Raw genomic sequence first — 15850 nt, 5'->3', positions numbered from 1 at the left:
ACCATATATACTGCACAGTTGATGGCAAACTTATTATTAACGTTAAATAAACTTTTTGGACTTAATTGTAGTGTTTTTAAACAATAAAAAATGTTAACAGCCTTTATCAAACGATTTCAGTAATCAAAAATTAAGTTAAAACACTCAAAATACAAGCACGTTAGACTATAACAACAACCATATACAGTATATTTACCAGTAGTATAGATTTCTACACCTCATCGACTGACAAACAAGACTGGATTGTTGAACTGCCTATTAGGTCACGTGTTGCTGTAAGCCATCACTGATTGGCTGCGCGATTTCCTCTTTCGTACTTCATCGCATCATACCTGCCTGTTTTCTGCACAACAAACTGTAAATAAATTTGAGATTTCTTCAACTACAGGTTTGTGAATCTAATAGAAGTGTCTACTTTCTTCTAGGTTGTTATAAAGGTACCTGATATTGACAGCGCTGTTGATCAGTTTTACAGATTACTTTCGGTTTAGCCAAAGTCGAAGTGCTTATATTAGATATGAAGAGTTCATTTGCTGAATCAAATAACTCCGTTTTTATTTATTTTAATAAACAGTGTGTGTTTGTTGAGTTCATTAGGATTAAGCACGGTTGCAGAAAAAAAAGAAAGCCTATTAACTGAATAAACAGCTTTTGTGCAGTTTCATCTACGTACTTGAGAAATTTCTTACATCTTTAACTAGAGTAAAGAATTGATTGATTAACATTTATTTATCGTGAAAACGTCTTATATTATTACCAAAAGTAAAAGTTGATTATGATAACTAGACATTAAGCTTACAAATAATATACGCTCACCGGCCACTTTATTAGGTACACCTGTGTAACTGCTTGTTAACGCAATTTTCTGATCTTCCAATCACATGGCAGGAACTCAATGCATTTAGGCATGTAGACATGGTCAAGATGGACTGCTGCATTTCAAACTGAGCATCAGAATGGAAAAGAAAGGTGATTTAGGTCACTTTCAACGTGGCATGGTTGTTGGTGCCAGAGCGGCTGGTCTGAGTATTTCAGAAACTGCTTATCTACTGGGATTTTCACGCACAACCATCTCTAGGGTGTACAGAGAATGGTCTGAAAAAGAGAAAATATCCAGAGAGCAGCAGTTCATTGGGCGCAAATGCCTTGTTGATGCCAGAGGTCAGAGGAGAATGGCTAGACTTGTTCCAGCTGATAGAAAGGCAACAGTAGGGCAACAGAGGTATGAGCAGGTATGAGTAAGAGCATCTCTGAAAGCACAACACATCCAACCTTGAGGCAGATGGGCTACAGCAGCAGAAGACCACACCGGGTGCCATTTCTGTCAGCTAAGAACAGGAAACTGAGGCTACAATTCGCACAGGCTCACCAAAATTGGACAATAGAAGATTGGAAAAACGTTTCCTGCTCTGATAAGTCTCGATTTCTGCTGTGACATTCGGATGGTCGGGTCAGAATTTGGAGTCAACGACATGAAAGCATGGATCCATCCAGTTCAGGCTGGTGGTGCTGGTGTAATGATGTAGAGTGATATTTTCTTGGCACTCTTTGGGCCCATTAGTACCAATTGAGCATCGTGTTACTGATTTACTGATGAAACTACTGATCATAATAAATGAAAGAATTGAGGTAAAGTTATTTTTATATTCGCACATTCATTCAGTGACAGCCTGTGACACGCTTCCTATACTGCCTACCATGGTACATTGAATATTTGGTCTGAAATCTCATGCAAGTATGATTTGAAACATTAGCACTGTTTATTTGACTGAACAATGTTGTACTCTGATAGTCTTTGGCTGCTAATATGATTTCACTATTTAGGATTTGCAAAGAATACTTTTCTGAAATTATATTACTAAGGAGAAAGTCAGAAAGTGTGAATATGAAACCAACTTTACCTCAATAATGAAATGTAGTAATTGTATGCATCATGTTAAAGTTGTTTTACAATTTTACAGAAGCTGATGAAAAACAATGGCACATGATCAGGGTAAGTGTTATCAAAGACACAATCAATGCACCGTAATTTAAATAATGTTGTCATCATAATAAATTGAACAAATTTTTCCTGGTTTAATAATTGATTTGTGACTTTTTGTGATGTGCAGATGCTGAGTTTGTGGACACACACTTCGAAGCTCTCATTCAGAGATGTACATCTGTGATGTCCATCGCTGATAAACTGTATGAAAAAAGAGCGTTCAGCTGGGAAATGTATTCGAAGATCACAAACGCAACTTCAAGAGAGAACCAAAAAAGAGAGCTCTCGAACATTGTGAAATCTGGAGGATGTGATCTAAAATCTTTTTACCAAGTACTGCAAGAACTCCAGCCAGATGTTATTCAAGAGCTTGGAGGTAAGTGATATTGGACAACATATTTAAACCATATATATATTGTAGAGGTGATGGCAAACTAACTAGCCCCTTTATGATATTTTTTAAGCTTTATGAAATATTTCCAAAGTGCTATTAAACAGAGTAAGAACATTTTCACAGTATATGCTATAATATTTCCTGTTCTGGAGAAAGTTATGTTTATTTTCATTCAGCTGGAATGAAAGCAGTTTTACTTTAAAAAGAAAAACTAAGGTCAATATTCAGGCTGCACAATATATCGTTTTAGCATCGATATCGTAATGTGCGAATCTGCAATAGTCACGTCACAGGATCTGCAATGTCAAGTCTGGATCGCTGAGTGTTTTTAAGGCCTGTGACTGTAGGCTTTAAAGTGAATTTAAACCATTTAAGCACAAGAAATGATCAAGTTTGCTGCTTTAACAAAATGAATTGTGTTTAATTATGTGTACAATCAAGACTATAGACATTTGATTATTGCATTCATGTAGCTCAATACTGTAAGACTCCAACGAAAACCATAAATCACTTTATATTTCAGATTTGTTTTTGTCAGATTGTTTTCATCTGAGCTTTAATTAATTTTATTTAGCATATTTTTGGATAATTTAGTATATTTTATGCAGATACGTTTTCCTACAAAATCATCCCAATCAACACTGTAAGAAATGCAGGGTTAAACACAATTCATTCATATTGTCCCAACACAAACCAATTAAGTTAACTTTACAGATTTAACTAATTTAAATGGATTAAACCTACAAAATAAAATTGTCCCATCAAAATCTCAATAATTGTCAATAATTGTGTTGTTTCAGCTCATTTTAGGGCTTTATTTATATACAAGTAGTTTAAACAAGCAACAAAATTTGTTTTTGAGTGAATGTAAAACTACGTTTTATTCTAAACAGTTAAGTCATATATTAGGAGAAAAACTAAATATCTTAATGTAAATCAGTTTTTCTACCATTGTGCAGCCCTAGTCAATATTATTAGCCCAATAATATAGTCAATTGATATTAGATTGTGTTGGAAAGTGACCAAAATCCAACATCGAGCCAAATTCTTAAACCAACGTCATATTGATGTTTGTTTACTCGTCAGGTATGACAACCAAAGTCCAACATCTGATAGACATCTTGTTGTAACGTCCACACAACATCAAGCTGTAACATCATTAGACGTCGATATTTGGTTGATTTTAGGTTGTGTTGGAAAGTAACCAAAATCCAACATCTTAAACCAACGTCATATTGACATCAAATACTGACATTTATTCGTCAGGTATGGCAACCAAAATCCAACGTCTGATAGACGTCATAGTGGTAACGTTCACACAACGTCAAGGTGTAACATCATTAGACGTTGATATTTGGTTGATTTTAGGTTAGACGTTGGACACGGATGTCGGTCTGACGTTGGGTTCTGACATCAACCCAATTTCATTTCCAAACAAAATGAAACGTCCCCACGATCTCATGTTGATGTCCTGTGCCTGCTGGGATGTACCACTGTCATCATGGCAAAACAAATTAGTTAGTAGAAATTATTTATTAAAACATTTTCTCTCTGTTCCAACAGCACTTGGAATTAAATATATAACATTTACTTTCTGTCAAACAGCACTTGTAAATTATTTTAAAAAGAATTTAAATGTCACAGAAGGGCTAATGATTTTGACTTCAGCTGAATATATAAACACATAAAATCTAAACAAATACTATTTGAACTCAAATTAGGTGAAATGTTTTTTGTCCAGGATCATCCTCACAGACTAGGAATGAAAATCGTGCATCTGAGTCTCACCGTCGGAGCGAAGAACCAACAAGGGCACAAAATATGCCTGACAGACCTGAAGACGCGATTATCAGGTGGAGCCCGTCCTCAATAAAACACAGAAGCAAAATAGAGGAGCTCCGGAAAGATTCCTCCAGAAAAAAAGTGGGAAGCATCTATTTCTCCAAAAGCAATAACTACATGATTGGCTCTGGAGGAAGTGGCATGGTATATCTGGGCTTGAAGGAAGATGGCACTGAGGTGGCCATTAAACGGATATGCAAAGACCCACAGAACAGCAAAGACTTCGAAAATGAGCTGAAGCACCTACGAGATCTAAATCTTGAGAGCAAGAACATCGTCAGGTATGTAGACCTAGCTGAGGATGACGATTTTTATTATCTGGCACTACAGCTGTGTGAAAACGACCTTGTGGAGCACATGAAGAGTCTTGATCAGGAAGTGCGAAACAACAAAGAGTTTGATTTGAGGAAAATAGTGCAGGATGTGCTGCTCGGCCTTCAAGTTCTTCACCGTGCTGGAGTGATACATCGGGATATAAAGCCAAAAAATGTTCTGATAGGTAATACAATGTCTAGCTTTACTGGAAATATGATAAGATGTGCGGTTTGGTTTGTATGTTACTCAAAGGTAACATCCGCTCAACAGATTCAGGGAAAAATGCAAGGCTGGCTGACTTCGGCTTAAGTCGTAAACTGGAGGAGGGCAGAAGCGCAGTGCACACGGCCCGAGCTGGGACACAAGGCTGGGAGGCAACAGAGATCCTCAATCAGTCTGAAAAAAGCGATTACAAGAAGAGCTCAGACATCCAGGTTTGTGATGGTATATACACAGTTCAAATTGAGAATTATCTGCCCTCCTGTGAATTTTTTCTCCTTCAAATATTTCCTAAATGATGTTTAACAGAGCAAGGAATTGTCACTGTGGTAACACTTTAGAACAGGGGTCACCAATCTCGGTCCTGGAGGGCCGGTGTCCCTGCAGGGTTTAGCTCCAACTTGCCTCAACGCTGGCTTCTTAACTGTATTTTAATGATTTATAACTACCTAATAAATTAGTAATAGATCATGATCTAGCTGTTGGTAAATTACTTACTAAAGACTTGTTAAGTATTACTTAATAGTTTCAAAATTTTTTGTTATTGGGACGTTTTTTTCTAAAGTTGCAACTATTCTTTATTTATTAACTGTTAGCAGATGAGGAATAGTTGCAACTTTAGAATAACGTCCCAATAACATACATAAACTATTAACTGATACTCAACTAATATATTGACACACACTTTACAGATCAGTTGTTTATAGTTTGTTTACCATCTACTAACATAAGTGAAATTTCATAGAACTTTTTTTTAATAAAAGTAATTTAATTTTTTTTTTTTTTCATCTTCAGCACAAAAAGTGATTTTTTTCTAGTGAAATTTATTCTAGTGATTTGGCCGGAGAGACACCATTCTTAAGAAGAACAGAAGGAGCAGTCGGGAGAGCAGAGAGCACACACACACACACACACACACACACACACACACACACACACACACACACACACACACACACACACACACACACACACACACACACACAGCTACAGTGTTGTGGTGGCTATAATTTAAAATAAAGATATTTACTTACCTGAATCGCCGAACCTGTCTTCTTCCCACAACAACAACGAACTTTACTACAGTATCAAAGCATAATTTTTCATTGTTAAAGTGAAGCGTAAAAGATATCATTCAGAAATGAAGATGCCAGAGCCTTTAATTTCTTTATTCTCATTACTTTGGACGCATTGAAGAAAAAGGAAAAGGGCATTTTCTCAACGGGCAGTGATTTTAACACGTTGCTTTAAACAACAACAAAGATTTTTGTTGTTGTTTTGATGAATCTCTTACCCAAAGAGCAACGACCAAATATTTGAGCTACCCCGGAGCGCTTTTTGTTTGTTTTTGGATTAATATTCAAGGACGTTGCTTTAAACCTTTGTTAATCTGTATATACAGAACGGCATGTATAGCTCTGGGGTCATGAAGTTCTCAGGAGATAACATTATGCTACATTATTATCATTTCATGTGTTTTTTAAAAGGTAAATGAAGGTTTTACAGTGTTTTGTTAATTGCAGATGTCCTATTTAAAAAAACAAGAAAAAAACAAAACAAGTCAAGGCAAGTTTAAATCAAGAGATCAAGCCACAGCAAGGTAAAAAAGTAACAAAAAGCAACTCAAAAGTAATCCAAAAGCAACTCAAAAGTAATTCAAAAGTAACTCAAAAGTAATCCAAAAGCAACTCAAAAGTAATCCAAAAGTAACTCAAAAGATACTAATAAACAACCGTGAGAGATTATCTGCTTTTGCTATCTGTTTATTTCTCTTTGTGCTTTTCATTTCAGGTTGCTGGGATGCTGGTCTACTACATCCTGTCTGATGGAAAACATCCCTTTGGTGGCATAAATGACCGCGAGGACAACATCAGGAAAGGGAAGTGCTGTCTTGACCACATTCAAGATATAGTAGCCAAAGATCTGATTGAATGGATGATCAACAAAGATCCAGCACAAAGATTGAACATTGATGAGGTCCTGATTCACCCTTATTTCTTGGATGAGCACAGGTAAATAATAGGTGGGAATCCCAACGATATGACATTATGATGATACTTGTGTCATCTTGATACAATTTTATTGAGATTTTATGGGGGACCTACTATGCAAACATCACTTTTATAAGGAGTTTAAACACTGTTGTGTGCGACAGTCTGTGAATATAGCCAGATTCTAAAACACTGGCTGAAACGAAAACAAATACTAAAACAGATTCTGCTAAAACACTTTAATTAACATTCTCCTTTTGTAGGTGTCATCAGAGGGAGAAAGCCCCACCCACTAGTGCGGGTCCCGTCCTCATTAGCATAGGTTGTTAGTCTTGTTTTTGAATCTGCCACTATGCTGACACACAGGCATTTGTAGCTCCGGCCTCTTTTGAAAAGAGCACAGTCTCATTTAAAATTTAAACCGACCGTCACCAAAACAGCACAATTAGGACCAAAGTCTAAAAGGGGAAATTTCAAAGAGTTATAATACATTATTTGTTTGGCATGATCCAAATGCAGGTTTACTCAAAGTCAGGCAAGCGATGGTCAATTCAGGTGCAAACAGATATATGTAGACAATCCAGAATCGTGATCCAACACAGGCGAGGGGTCAAAAGGCAGGCGGCTAAACAGGAGAACTGGATAAACAAGGCTAAGATCAAAACACGGGAAAACAAGACCAGGATAACGCGCTGTAATGTCACATTACAGATAAACAAGACTCTGCAAACTGAAGGAGTGAATGTGTGGCTTAAATAGTGTGTGTTAATCAGTCTCTGAAAGTCCTCAGGTGTGCGAATGTAATCAAGCTAAATGAGGAAGCAGGTGTGTGGGCGAAGAGCATGTATGAAGTTGAAGTCCATTTACAAACACATTTGTAGTTCTGTGAGTGAGAATGTTTTCCAGCAACCTCTGGTGGTTAGAGATCGCTGGTGAATGTGACAGGTATTTTGAGCTGAAACTTTGCATACACACTAGGGCAGGGTTTTTCAAAGTCTAAGACAGTGGGCCTCCCTTTTGACACAACTTATCCATTGGCGCCCCCCTCCTCCCAAACACGCACGCACACACGCACAAAAAATTCTGGAGGTTTTCCTGCTACCTCATCATGCTTGGATTCAAGGTGTCGCCGAAGTTTAGCGGGTCTCATGCTGTCATTAGCCAAAATATCTTGACAAACCACACATCAGCTGGTCCTGTCCACGTAAATCCACGTAAATCCTAAACTAAAATACGGATCATCATATCGTCGTCTTTTGGGTTTAAGCCCTGAACTTGAAGGCTTTGAATCGGGGGGTCTCAGAAACCGATCCATTGTATTAGCAGCATAGACTGTAAATTAGCAGGCATATACCTGTATTGGCGGGCTTGCCAAACAGAAGCGAATTCACAGCTATGGCCTTCTGGGTGAAAAAGGTTTTCTTATTTTTTACGTATTATTTTTTTAGCTTTGTTTAATTAAAACGTTTAAACATAATAAAAAATACATATAATAATTAAACTTAATAATTATATTTTTATTATATAATTTTTTTCCCGCGCCACCCCTGACATGCTCTGGCGCCCCCCAGGGGAGGCGCGCCTTACACTTTGAAAACCCCTGCACTAGGGACATCAAAGTTTTATTTTAGATATTGCAAAAAGGGGCATAAGAGGTCACCTTTAAATATGTTGCAGGTTATTACCTTTCAACTTCAGATTATGTCACCCAAGTAAAGAAAACAAAAGGTTTAACTAAACAGAAACTTTACCCAGTTTGTTTATTTCACTTCAATTTTTTTTTCTGCGTCGCATAATAAAGATTTTAAGCAGACAAATTGACAAACTCTTTAATGAAAACCTGTCGATAATGTTGTTTGCACTTTTTATAAACAGTATGAAAAGTCTGGAATCATTTACTTAGCCTTCAAATCCTAGAGTTAATTTTTTTCTTCTTTTGAACATATTTTGAGGTATGTTTCACTGTATTTTTTCCTACTATGGAAGTCAGTGGGTACCAGCATTATTCAAAATATCTTCTTTTGTGTTCAACAGATGAAATAAATACACAGAGATTTAAAAACACATGAAGGAGAGTAAATGATGATCTAAATGGAATTTGTGGGTGAACTAACCCTTAAACTATATTTCTTTAGAGCTCACAAGGCTGCATCCTAGCCTTAGAGCACAGGTGTCAAACTCAGTTTTGGATGGGCTGCAGTTCTGCAAAGTTTAGTTTCAACTTTAATTAAACCTGATCAAGCTAATTGAGTTCTTCAGGCTTGTTTGAAACCTACAGGTAAGTGTGTTGAAGCAGGGTTGGAACTAAACTGTGCAGAGCTGCGGCCCTCCTGTGCCTTAGAGAAACATGCATATGGTACACGTTGAGCTTGAGATGCACTTCCAAAATAAACACCCTTGTGCCTGCACTTTTCTGTTTCTTTCAGGAAATATACAATCCACAAAGAGCTGGGTGACAGGCCTGAAATCCAGAAGTACGAGACCTTAGCAAATCTTTATAATCTCTACAAAGACAAAGGATACACAGAGGGAACAGAACCAACGGCAACACTGGCTCTCAATGACGCCCTCAGTGAACTTAAAATCAAGGACGAGAAAACGTTAGTGTCTGTGTTTTCCTTTTTATCATGATTTACAGAAGACATCAACTAAAGCATTATTCAGCGTAATAACAGTTTATTTAACCAAAACATCTTGAAAAGCATATTTAGAGTTAGATTAACTGAAAAAGAATGGGATGAGTCACACAAAAATATAAATTCGGCTATCATTTACTCATCCACCACTTGTTCCAAACGTGCTTGAGTTTCTTTTTTCTGTTGAACACAAATGAAGACTGATGGAAAAAACAGCCATTGACTTTATAGCATTTTCAGATGTCAATGGATGTTTTTGCTTTAATGTTATGTTTATTGTGAACATTCAATTGAGTACAATCATACAGCATTTCAAGGTATATTGGTTTCTCAATATGTGACCTTAAGTGGTATAAAGATTATATTCATTATTGTCAGGTGTACTTACTACACAGTAGTACTCAAATTTTGTAAATTATGAAATGAACAACAGTATAAAGAGAGAAGAAAAAAAGAAAACAAATAAAATAATATTAAAAAAAATAATAAATAAAATAAAATAATTAAAAATAAATAGAAATTAAAGCACTATTTACATCCAGGGTAAGAACGCTTGTCATAATATAATTCCTTCCAGAATAATCTCAACTGACCATCTTTATTACACACATGGGGATGTCACGCATTACAATTTGAGTGAGTATAACCATATACATGTACATACATAAGCATATATTTATCTATCAGAACATCATCTTCTATTCATTTATAGCAACAAAGTCGGGTCTTCTAACTAAAATATATTCAACCCATTTCCTCCATTTTCTCAGGAATATATCCTTTTTTAAATTGAACACAAAAGTGATTTTTTCCATTGTGTAGATCGTAATAGTTGCCAATGGATGTTTTTTTCAACATTTTTCTGAATATCTTGTATTGTGTTCAACAACAACAACAAAAAAGAAATTTATGAAAAGTTTAGAATCTGAGTACATTTAAGATGACCTGTCCCATTACACTTTCTGTAATTTAGTTATTTAGTAATTAATAATAAGTAAATATAAATATATATATATATATATATATATATATATATATATATATATATATATATATATATATATATATATATATATATATATATATATATATATATATATATATATATATATATATATATATGTATATATATATATATATTGATTGTGCTGAATGGTAGAGGAATATCATTTTACTCATATATTTAGGGTGACCAGATTTCTCAGAGTGTGTATTGGACATTTTTATAAAGGTTATTTGAAACAAAGTCTCTTTGGTTAAAAATACAGTAAAACAGTAGCATTGTGAAATTATAAAAAACATTTTGTTGATAAACCAGAATATCAGTATGATTAGTGAAGGATCATGTCACACTGAAGACTGAAGTAATGATGCTGAAAATTCAGATTTAAGTCACAGGAATAAATTAAAATATCATCACTTAGAAAAACTTTTTCACAGAATTACTGTTTTAATCAAATACATGCAGCTGTAAGAGGCTAAATTACCATATGCATTTGTTTATGTGACAAAACATGTCTTTTTGACTCAAGAAGGTCCATACTGACTACAAAGGCAGAAACTGATGAGATCAGGCCCTGGTGTGTGGACTTTGGGGGTTTTACGATGTGGTCACATGTTGATTGGTCTGTTTGAATGTCTCTGTATTTGAGCTTTAGTCACATGGTCTAGAAAGATACAAAATAGCTAGTAAACTGTGCTCTGCCTGCTCTCTTTCCTGGTCTGTTTTTTTCTGGTCTGCGCTCTCCTGCTCTGCTCCTCTCCTCCCCTGGAGTCTATCTTCTCTGCCTCTTTGAGGCCTACTTGCTCCCTTTCTTTCTCCTTTCTACCTCTGGTTACTATTACTAACTTTAATTTTACATTTAGGCTGGGTACAATTTATATCACACGATTTAACATTTAATATTTCATCATTTTAAACAGTTATTTTGTAATTAATTCAGTTAAAACCATAGCAAGTTATTGTCATTAAATAATTTCAAGTGTTTGTGAATTACTTTTGATTGAACATCAACACTTAATTTCTCCATATTGCAAATACAATACAATCATATAATATCAACGCTCTCCCACATTTATTCTATTAATAATAATATATAATAATTCTATTAATACATAAATATCTAATAATACTGCCCTTATTTTACGTTTTTGGTATGAGATTGCAGACTAGAAATGTACAGTTTTTTACCATCATGCTTTCGGCAGAGCTACAGTTCGAACAACTGTGGTTCCTACACAGCATTTTTATAAAAAATCACTAGAGATTTCTGAATCATTACATACTTTGGTAGTGTATATACAAAGGTAAACTATCAATGTAATTTTAGATAACATGGAATGTAATTAATAAACTATGTTCATGCTGATTTTGGTCCTGCAGGAGACTGGACATCAGTACTATAGTGGGTAAAGATTTAGAAAACCTTTGGAGGCTCTTCAGCACCGCGGAGAAAATCACAGAGGGAAAGAGCTTTTCTAATTGGAAATCAGTGGTGAGCAAAAAACTGAGCCACTCTCTTTGCTTGTGCACTAAAAATATTAAACAAAATTATGACGGCAAATGTTTTCATACTACTCATTTTGATAGTCACAACAAATGTTTTTATGATACTTCTATTAAGTTATTCAGCTTAAGTTTTATTGTTTAGGCTTAAGTACAATGTTCGATTTAATTTTTTAGTCAGTTTGTTTGACGTAGGTCGAGAGTACTCCAAAAGTTAAAATGATTCAACCAAAAAATTTTAAAATCGCCTTCAGGGCTTAGTTTGGCCTTGCTTCACGATTATTGATATTGGTATGACATTAATATTGGTATAACCTTACATTTTAGCAAGTTTTAATCTTTAATGTATGTTTAGTATTATATTTTCAAAGTTATTATGAAGTTTTTAGTATTCATTTTGAGTGATTTTTGTTTGGGGCGACACAGTGTCTCAGTGGTTAGCACTATCGCCTCACAGCAAAAAGGTCACAGGTTCGAGTCCCAGCTGGGTCAGTTGGCATAATACACTTTTACAGTGTATTATAATTATCTTCATTCAGGGATGTGTTATAACAGTAAAGCACACTAATGTGGTCTAACAATAAAGATTTATTTAAAAAATGTTTTATTTGCAGCTTTCAGAAATATGGAAAAATCTTAACAAAAAGCCTCCAGAGGATGTGCTTGGCCTGCTGCGGGTTTTACGCAACAAACAGACACACGAGTAAGTGAAGCAAAAATATTCCTCCGAAGTCTTGGTTTCATTTCTTTTTTTCCTAAGAGATTTTGCTCAATAAAAATCCATATGAAACCAAAATTCATTACGTTTATTTTAGTAGCACACATCGTTAGTCTTAAAGTGAGCAATTGATCAGTGCTAGTTAATCCACTGGAAAAGAGTTCTGGTAATCTTTAATCAAAATCTGACCATGCCGCTCCTTCTCTGATGCTGTCAGTTTGACAGCTTGGGTAAGATATTGCTGCGGTCTCACAGCAAGAAGGTAGCTGGTTCAAGTCCCGACTGTGCCAGTTGACATTTCTGTGTGGAGTTTGCATGCTCTCCTCATGTTGGCGTGGGTTTCCTCTGGGTGCTGCGGTTTCCTCTACAGTCCAAAGAAATGCGCTATATGTAAATTTAATAAAGTAAACTGGCTGTAGTGTGTGTGTGTGTGTGTGTGTGTGTGAGAATGTGAGAGTGTATGAGTGTTTTCCAGCACTGCATTGCTGCTGCGTAAAAATTGTGCCAATATAGTTGACAGTTCATTCCGTTGTGGGAACCCCTGAAAAAGAGACTAAGCTGAAGGAAAATTAATAAATCAATCTTTCATTTACTGCTCCATTATAATTTACAACGAATATGACGACTTCCACTGTTGAGAAATCCAGACATGTAAAAAGAGTCAATAAATGACTAACTAATCTCTTTTGTTCCCGTCAGAAATGTCAGAAAAGAGTTTGAGGAGAAGAAGATTTTCGATCTCTTCCCGGACTACTTCATCAGTTTGCACAGAGTGGCTAAAGAGTTGGGCTGGAATTATTGAAGACGCCCGAAAAGACGTACAACTACAGCATGGTGGAAGTGTTTACAGTTCTCACATTTGACTAACCTCTCAATATTTGTAAAGCACACTGTAAAAAATATCCAGGTTTCCATATTTTATGGTTCATGTTTTTATTTTCCCCCATTTATTTATGCTTTAGAATTGCATTAAGAGACTTTGATAGTTCTTCTGAAAACTTTTAACCTTAAGAAGTTGGAAAAAGTGACTTTAAACTAATACAAATGTTAATAAAAGTGATATATCGTCTAGGTTGGAGTTGTATATAATGGTGCAAAAACCTAGTAATAAACCGCCAGCATTGTCTGTTATTTTACAGACGTATTGCTTTCTATATTGTTTCTTATACATCATATTAGTTTTAAACTCCTAAAATGTCACTAAAACTCACTTTGTTAAACTGTAGAGTTGAATTTTCAACATCAAAGGACAACAGAGCAGAGATAAAAGACCCATAATGCAATTCACAACCATAAATAAACGAAAAACCCAAAATGCGGAAACTGTTAATTAACAGATACTGTTTACAGTGTAGCTCTTGCTGACAAATTTAAGCGCTGTTCTCAAAACCGTTACTTGATAATGCCATCCCACACACTTTACTGTTAAAAACATGGTATAGCTTTCCAAAATTAAATATGGTTATTTATGGCACTTGCACAATGTGAAAACATAAAGATAATGAAGTACTCATATCTCTATTGGGTGTTTATAAAACAAGAAGCAACACCAAAGGCAGGAGGTGATAAACCACATGATGAATGCACACAACTACTAAACATTATCATGGTTCCGCACACCAAAGTACTGCACTAAACATGAATATTAACAATTAAACATTACATTTCAAAAAGAGAAAAAGAAAAGTGAAGTGTCATGCAAGGAATTCTGGGAATGTTCATTTACGGTTATTCACCATATTTAGAAAGGATATTTACTCTTAACCAGGTGACGGGCTTATACTGTGTTATTTAAATATTTTTATATTTTGTACATTTGTCTATTAAATGACAGTGTTCAGCATAATTGAGTACAGCCCATTTTGAAAATGAATATCTTGATCCATTTCTCAGTGAATATAGGCAAAGTATATTGGTGCATTTATACAAAACAGATTTATTAAACAGATATATTTATTCAAATAATATTTTAGTCACCAAACATTTTTAGAAATGGAAAGATAATACAATTAAATACAAGCAAAAAAATTACAAACTACAAAATGTCAACTAATTTTGATAATTTTTTTGCTTCTCTTGATTTTTCCTCTTCTTAAATGTGTATTTAATATTTTTCATTAACATACTGATTTGGCTGTACTAGTTTTTGGAGCGTTATCGTAATTTATTTTGTTAGATAAGCTCCAGATTTGGCTTTAAACCTGACTAATGTACTTTACAAATATACTATTGTAAAGCTTCCTATCGAAAATATTCATTTAAAAGAGATATTTGTGAGGGGTGTACTTATATATGCTGAGCACTGCTTTTGACTATTTGTACATTTCTTTCTCTTCACATTTCTTCTTTATAATTATGTGCACATTTTTTTAAGTGTGTATCTTGTACTTCATTTAATATGGTTTCAAATGAATATTTGACTAATTGAGTCAAATATTGAACACGTGAATGTATGCTCAATTTTGTTTTGTGCTTTAACTGCAGTTAAACACTTTAATATTGCCTTCTTTTTGTAATAATTTGTATTTTATTAATAACACATATGGACCACTGGTTTGTGGACCACAATCACAGTGATCGAAATAAATACTTTGGCAGAAAAAAAAATTACAATTGCGTAACATCTAAATTTTATCACATCGAAAACATTTTGTTGAGTCTTAATTGTTTATGGAAATAGTTGTGCAAAATTTAGTTTTCTTAAAATTGTATTAGATTGATCACTGGCTTTTATGTATGTGAATACATTTCATGTTTGAAAAAGTTGAGTATATATCCTAGATGCACATTCATGAAACAAGAAATAAAAAATATGTTTTGTACAATGCTGTTATTGAGATTCACCAAAGTATTTTCCATACCGCTTAAATTACACTGTTTCCCAGTAGTGCTGGGTACACTCACTGTAAGAATTTATTTATTTATTTACAGTAAATTACATGAGTATCACTTTACAGGATTTAGTTGTAAATAGAACAGTAATGTGTTGTATTCAGAATTTCATTGTGAATTGAATCAAATTAGCATGATTACAGCAAATTACTGTAACATGGGCTATTATCTTTTGCATGTTAGTTATAGGAATCCAAACTCTTTCTATTTTATTCAACATAGACGTTAATACAAATGAACTTTTATGCTAGTATTGGCACTTATTTGATATTTAGAAAGAACTATGTTATTGCAACCCCGAAAACAATTTTGTTACACCATCAAAACTAACTTGAAAGAAAATCTTGTTTTGA

The 15850-nt window shown here is 34.6% G+C and overlaps 1 protein-coding gene across 3 annotated transcripts; it reads left to right on the top strand.

The window, feature by feature from the left end:
* The first annotated feature begins 319 nt into the window (after window positions 1–319).
* Window positions 320–15430, top strand: LOC141381152 (serine/threonine-protein kinase/endoribonuclease IRE1-like). 3 transcript variants are annotated; one of them, XM_073944196.1, is made up of 10 exons: window positions 320–388; window positions 1962–1993; window positions 2112–2360; window positions 4120–4719; window positions 4806–4969; window positions 6546–6766; window positions 9172–9345; window positions 11765–11876; window positions 12502–12590; window positions 13305–15430. In XM_073944196.1, the coding sequence occupies exons 2-10, from the start codon at window positions 1978–1980 to the stop codon at window positions 13405–13407; spliced, it is 1728 nt and encodes a 575-aa protein (XP_073800297.1). In that variant the 5' UTR covers window positions 320–388; window positions 1962–1977; the 3' UTR covers window positions 13408–15430. The 3 variants fall into 3 exon arrangements, with proteins under 3 accessions (XP_073800297.1, XP_073800299.1, XP_073800298.1); XM_073944198.1 differs by having other exon boundaries at window positions 4100–4719; XM_073944197.1 differs by having other exon boundaries at window positions 2112–2364; window positions 4211–4719.
* Window positions 15431–15850: the final 420 nt, after the last annotated feature.

This window comes from Danio rerio, chromosome 3 (genome assembly GCF_049306965.1).
Source record: "Danio rerio strain Tuebingen ecotype United States chromosome 3, GRCz12tu, whole genome shotgun sequence".
NCBI classification, from domain to species: Eukaryota; Metazoa; Chordata; class Actinopteri; order Cypriniformes; family Danionidae; genus Danio; species Danio rerio.
This window is presented reverse-complemented; position numbering and strand designations above follow the sequence as displayed.

What these genes read in the sequence shown, in the direction of transcription:
- LOC141381152 (XM_073944196.1), top strand. An exon ending in TGTTATTCAAGAGCTTGGAG is followed by an intron (nt 2,361 to 4,119) that starts GTAAGTGATATT and finishes TTTTTTGTCCAG; the next exon opens with GATCATCCTCACAGACTAGG. An exon ending in TATTTCTTGGATGAGCACAG is followed by an intron (nt 6,767 to 9,171) that starts GTAAATAATAGG and finishes TGTTTCTTTCAG; the next exon opens with GAAATATACAATCCACAAAG.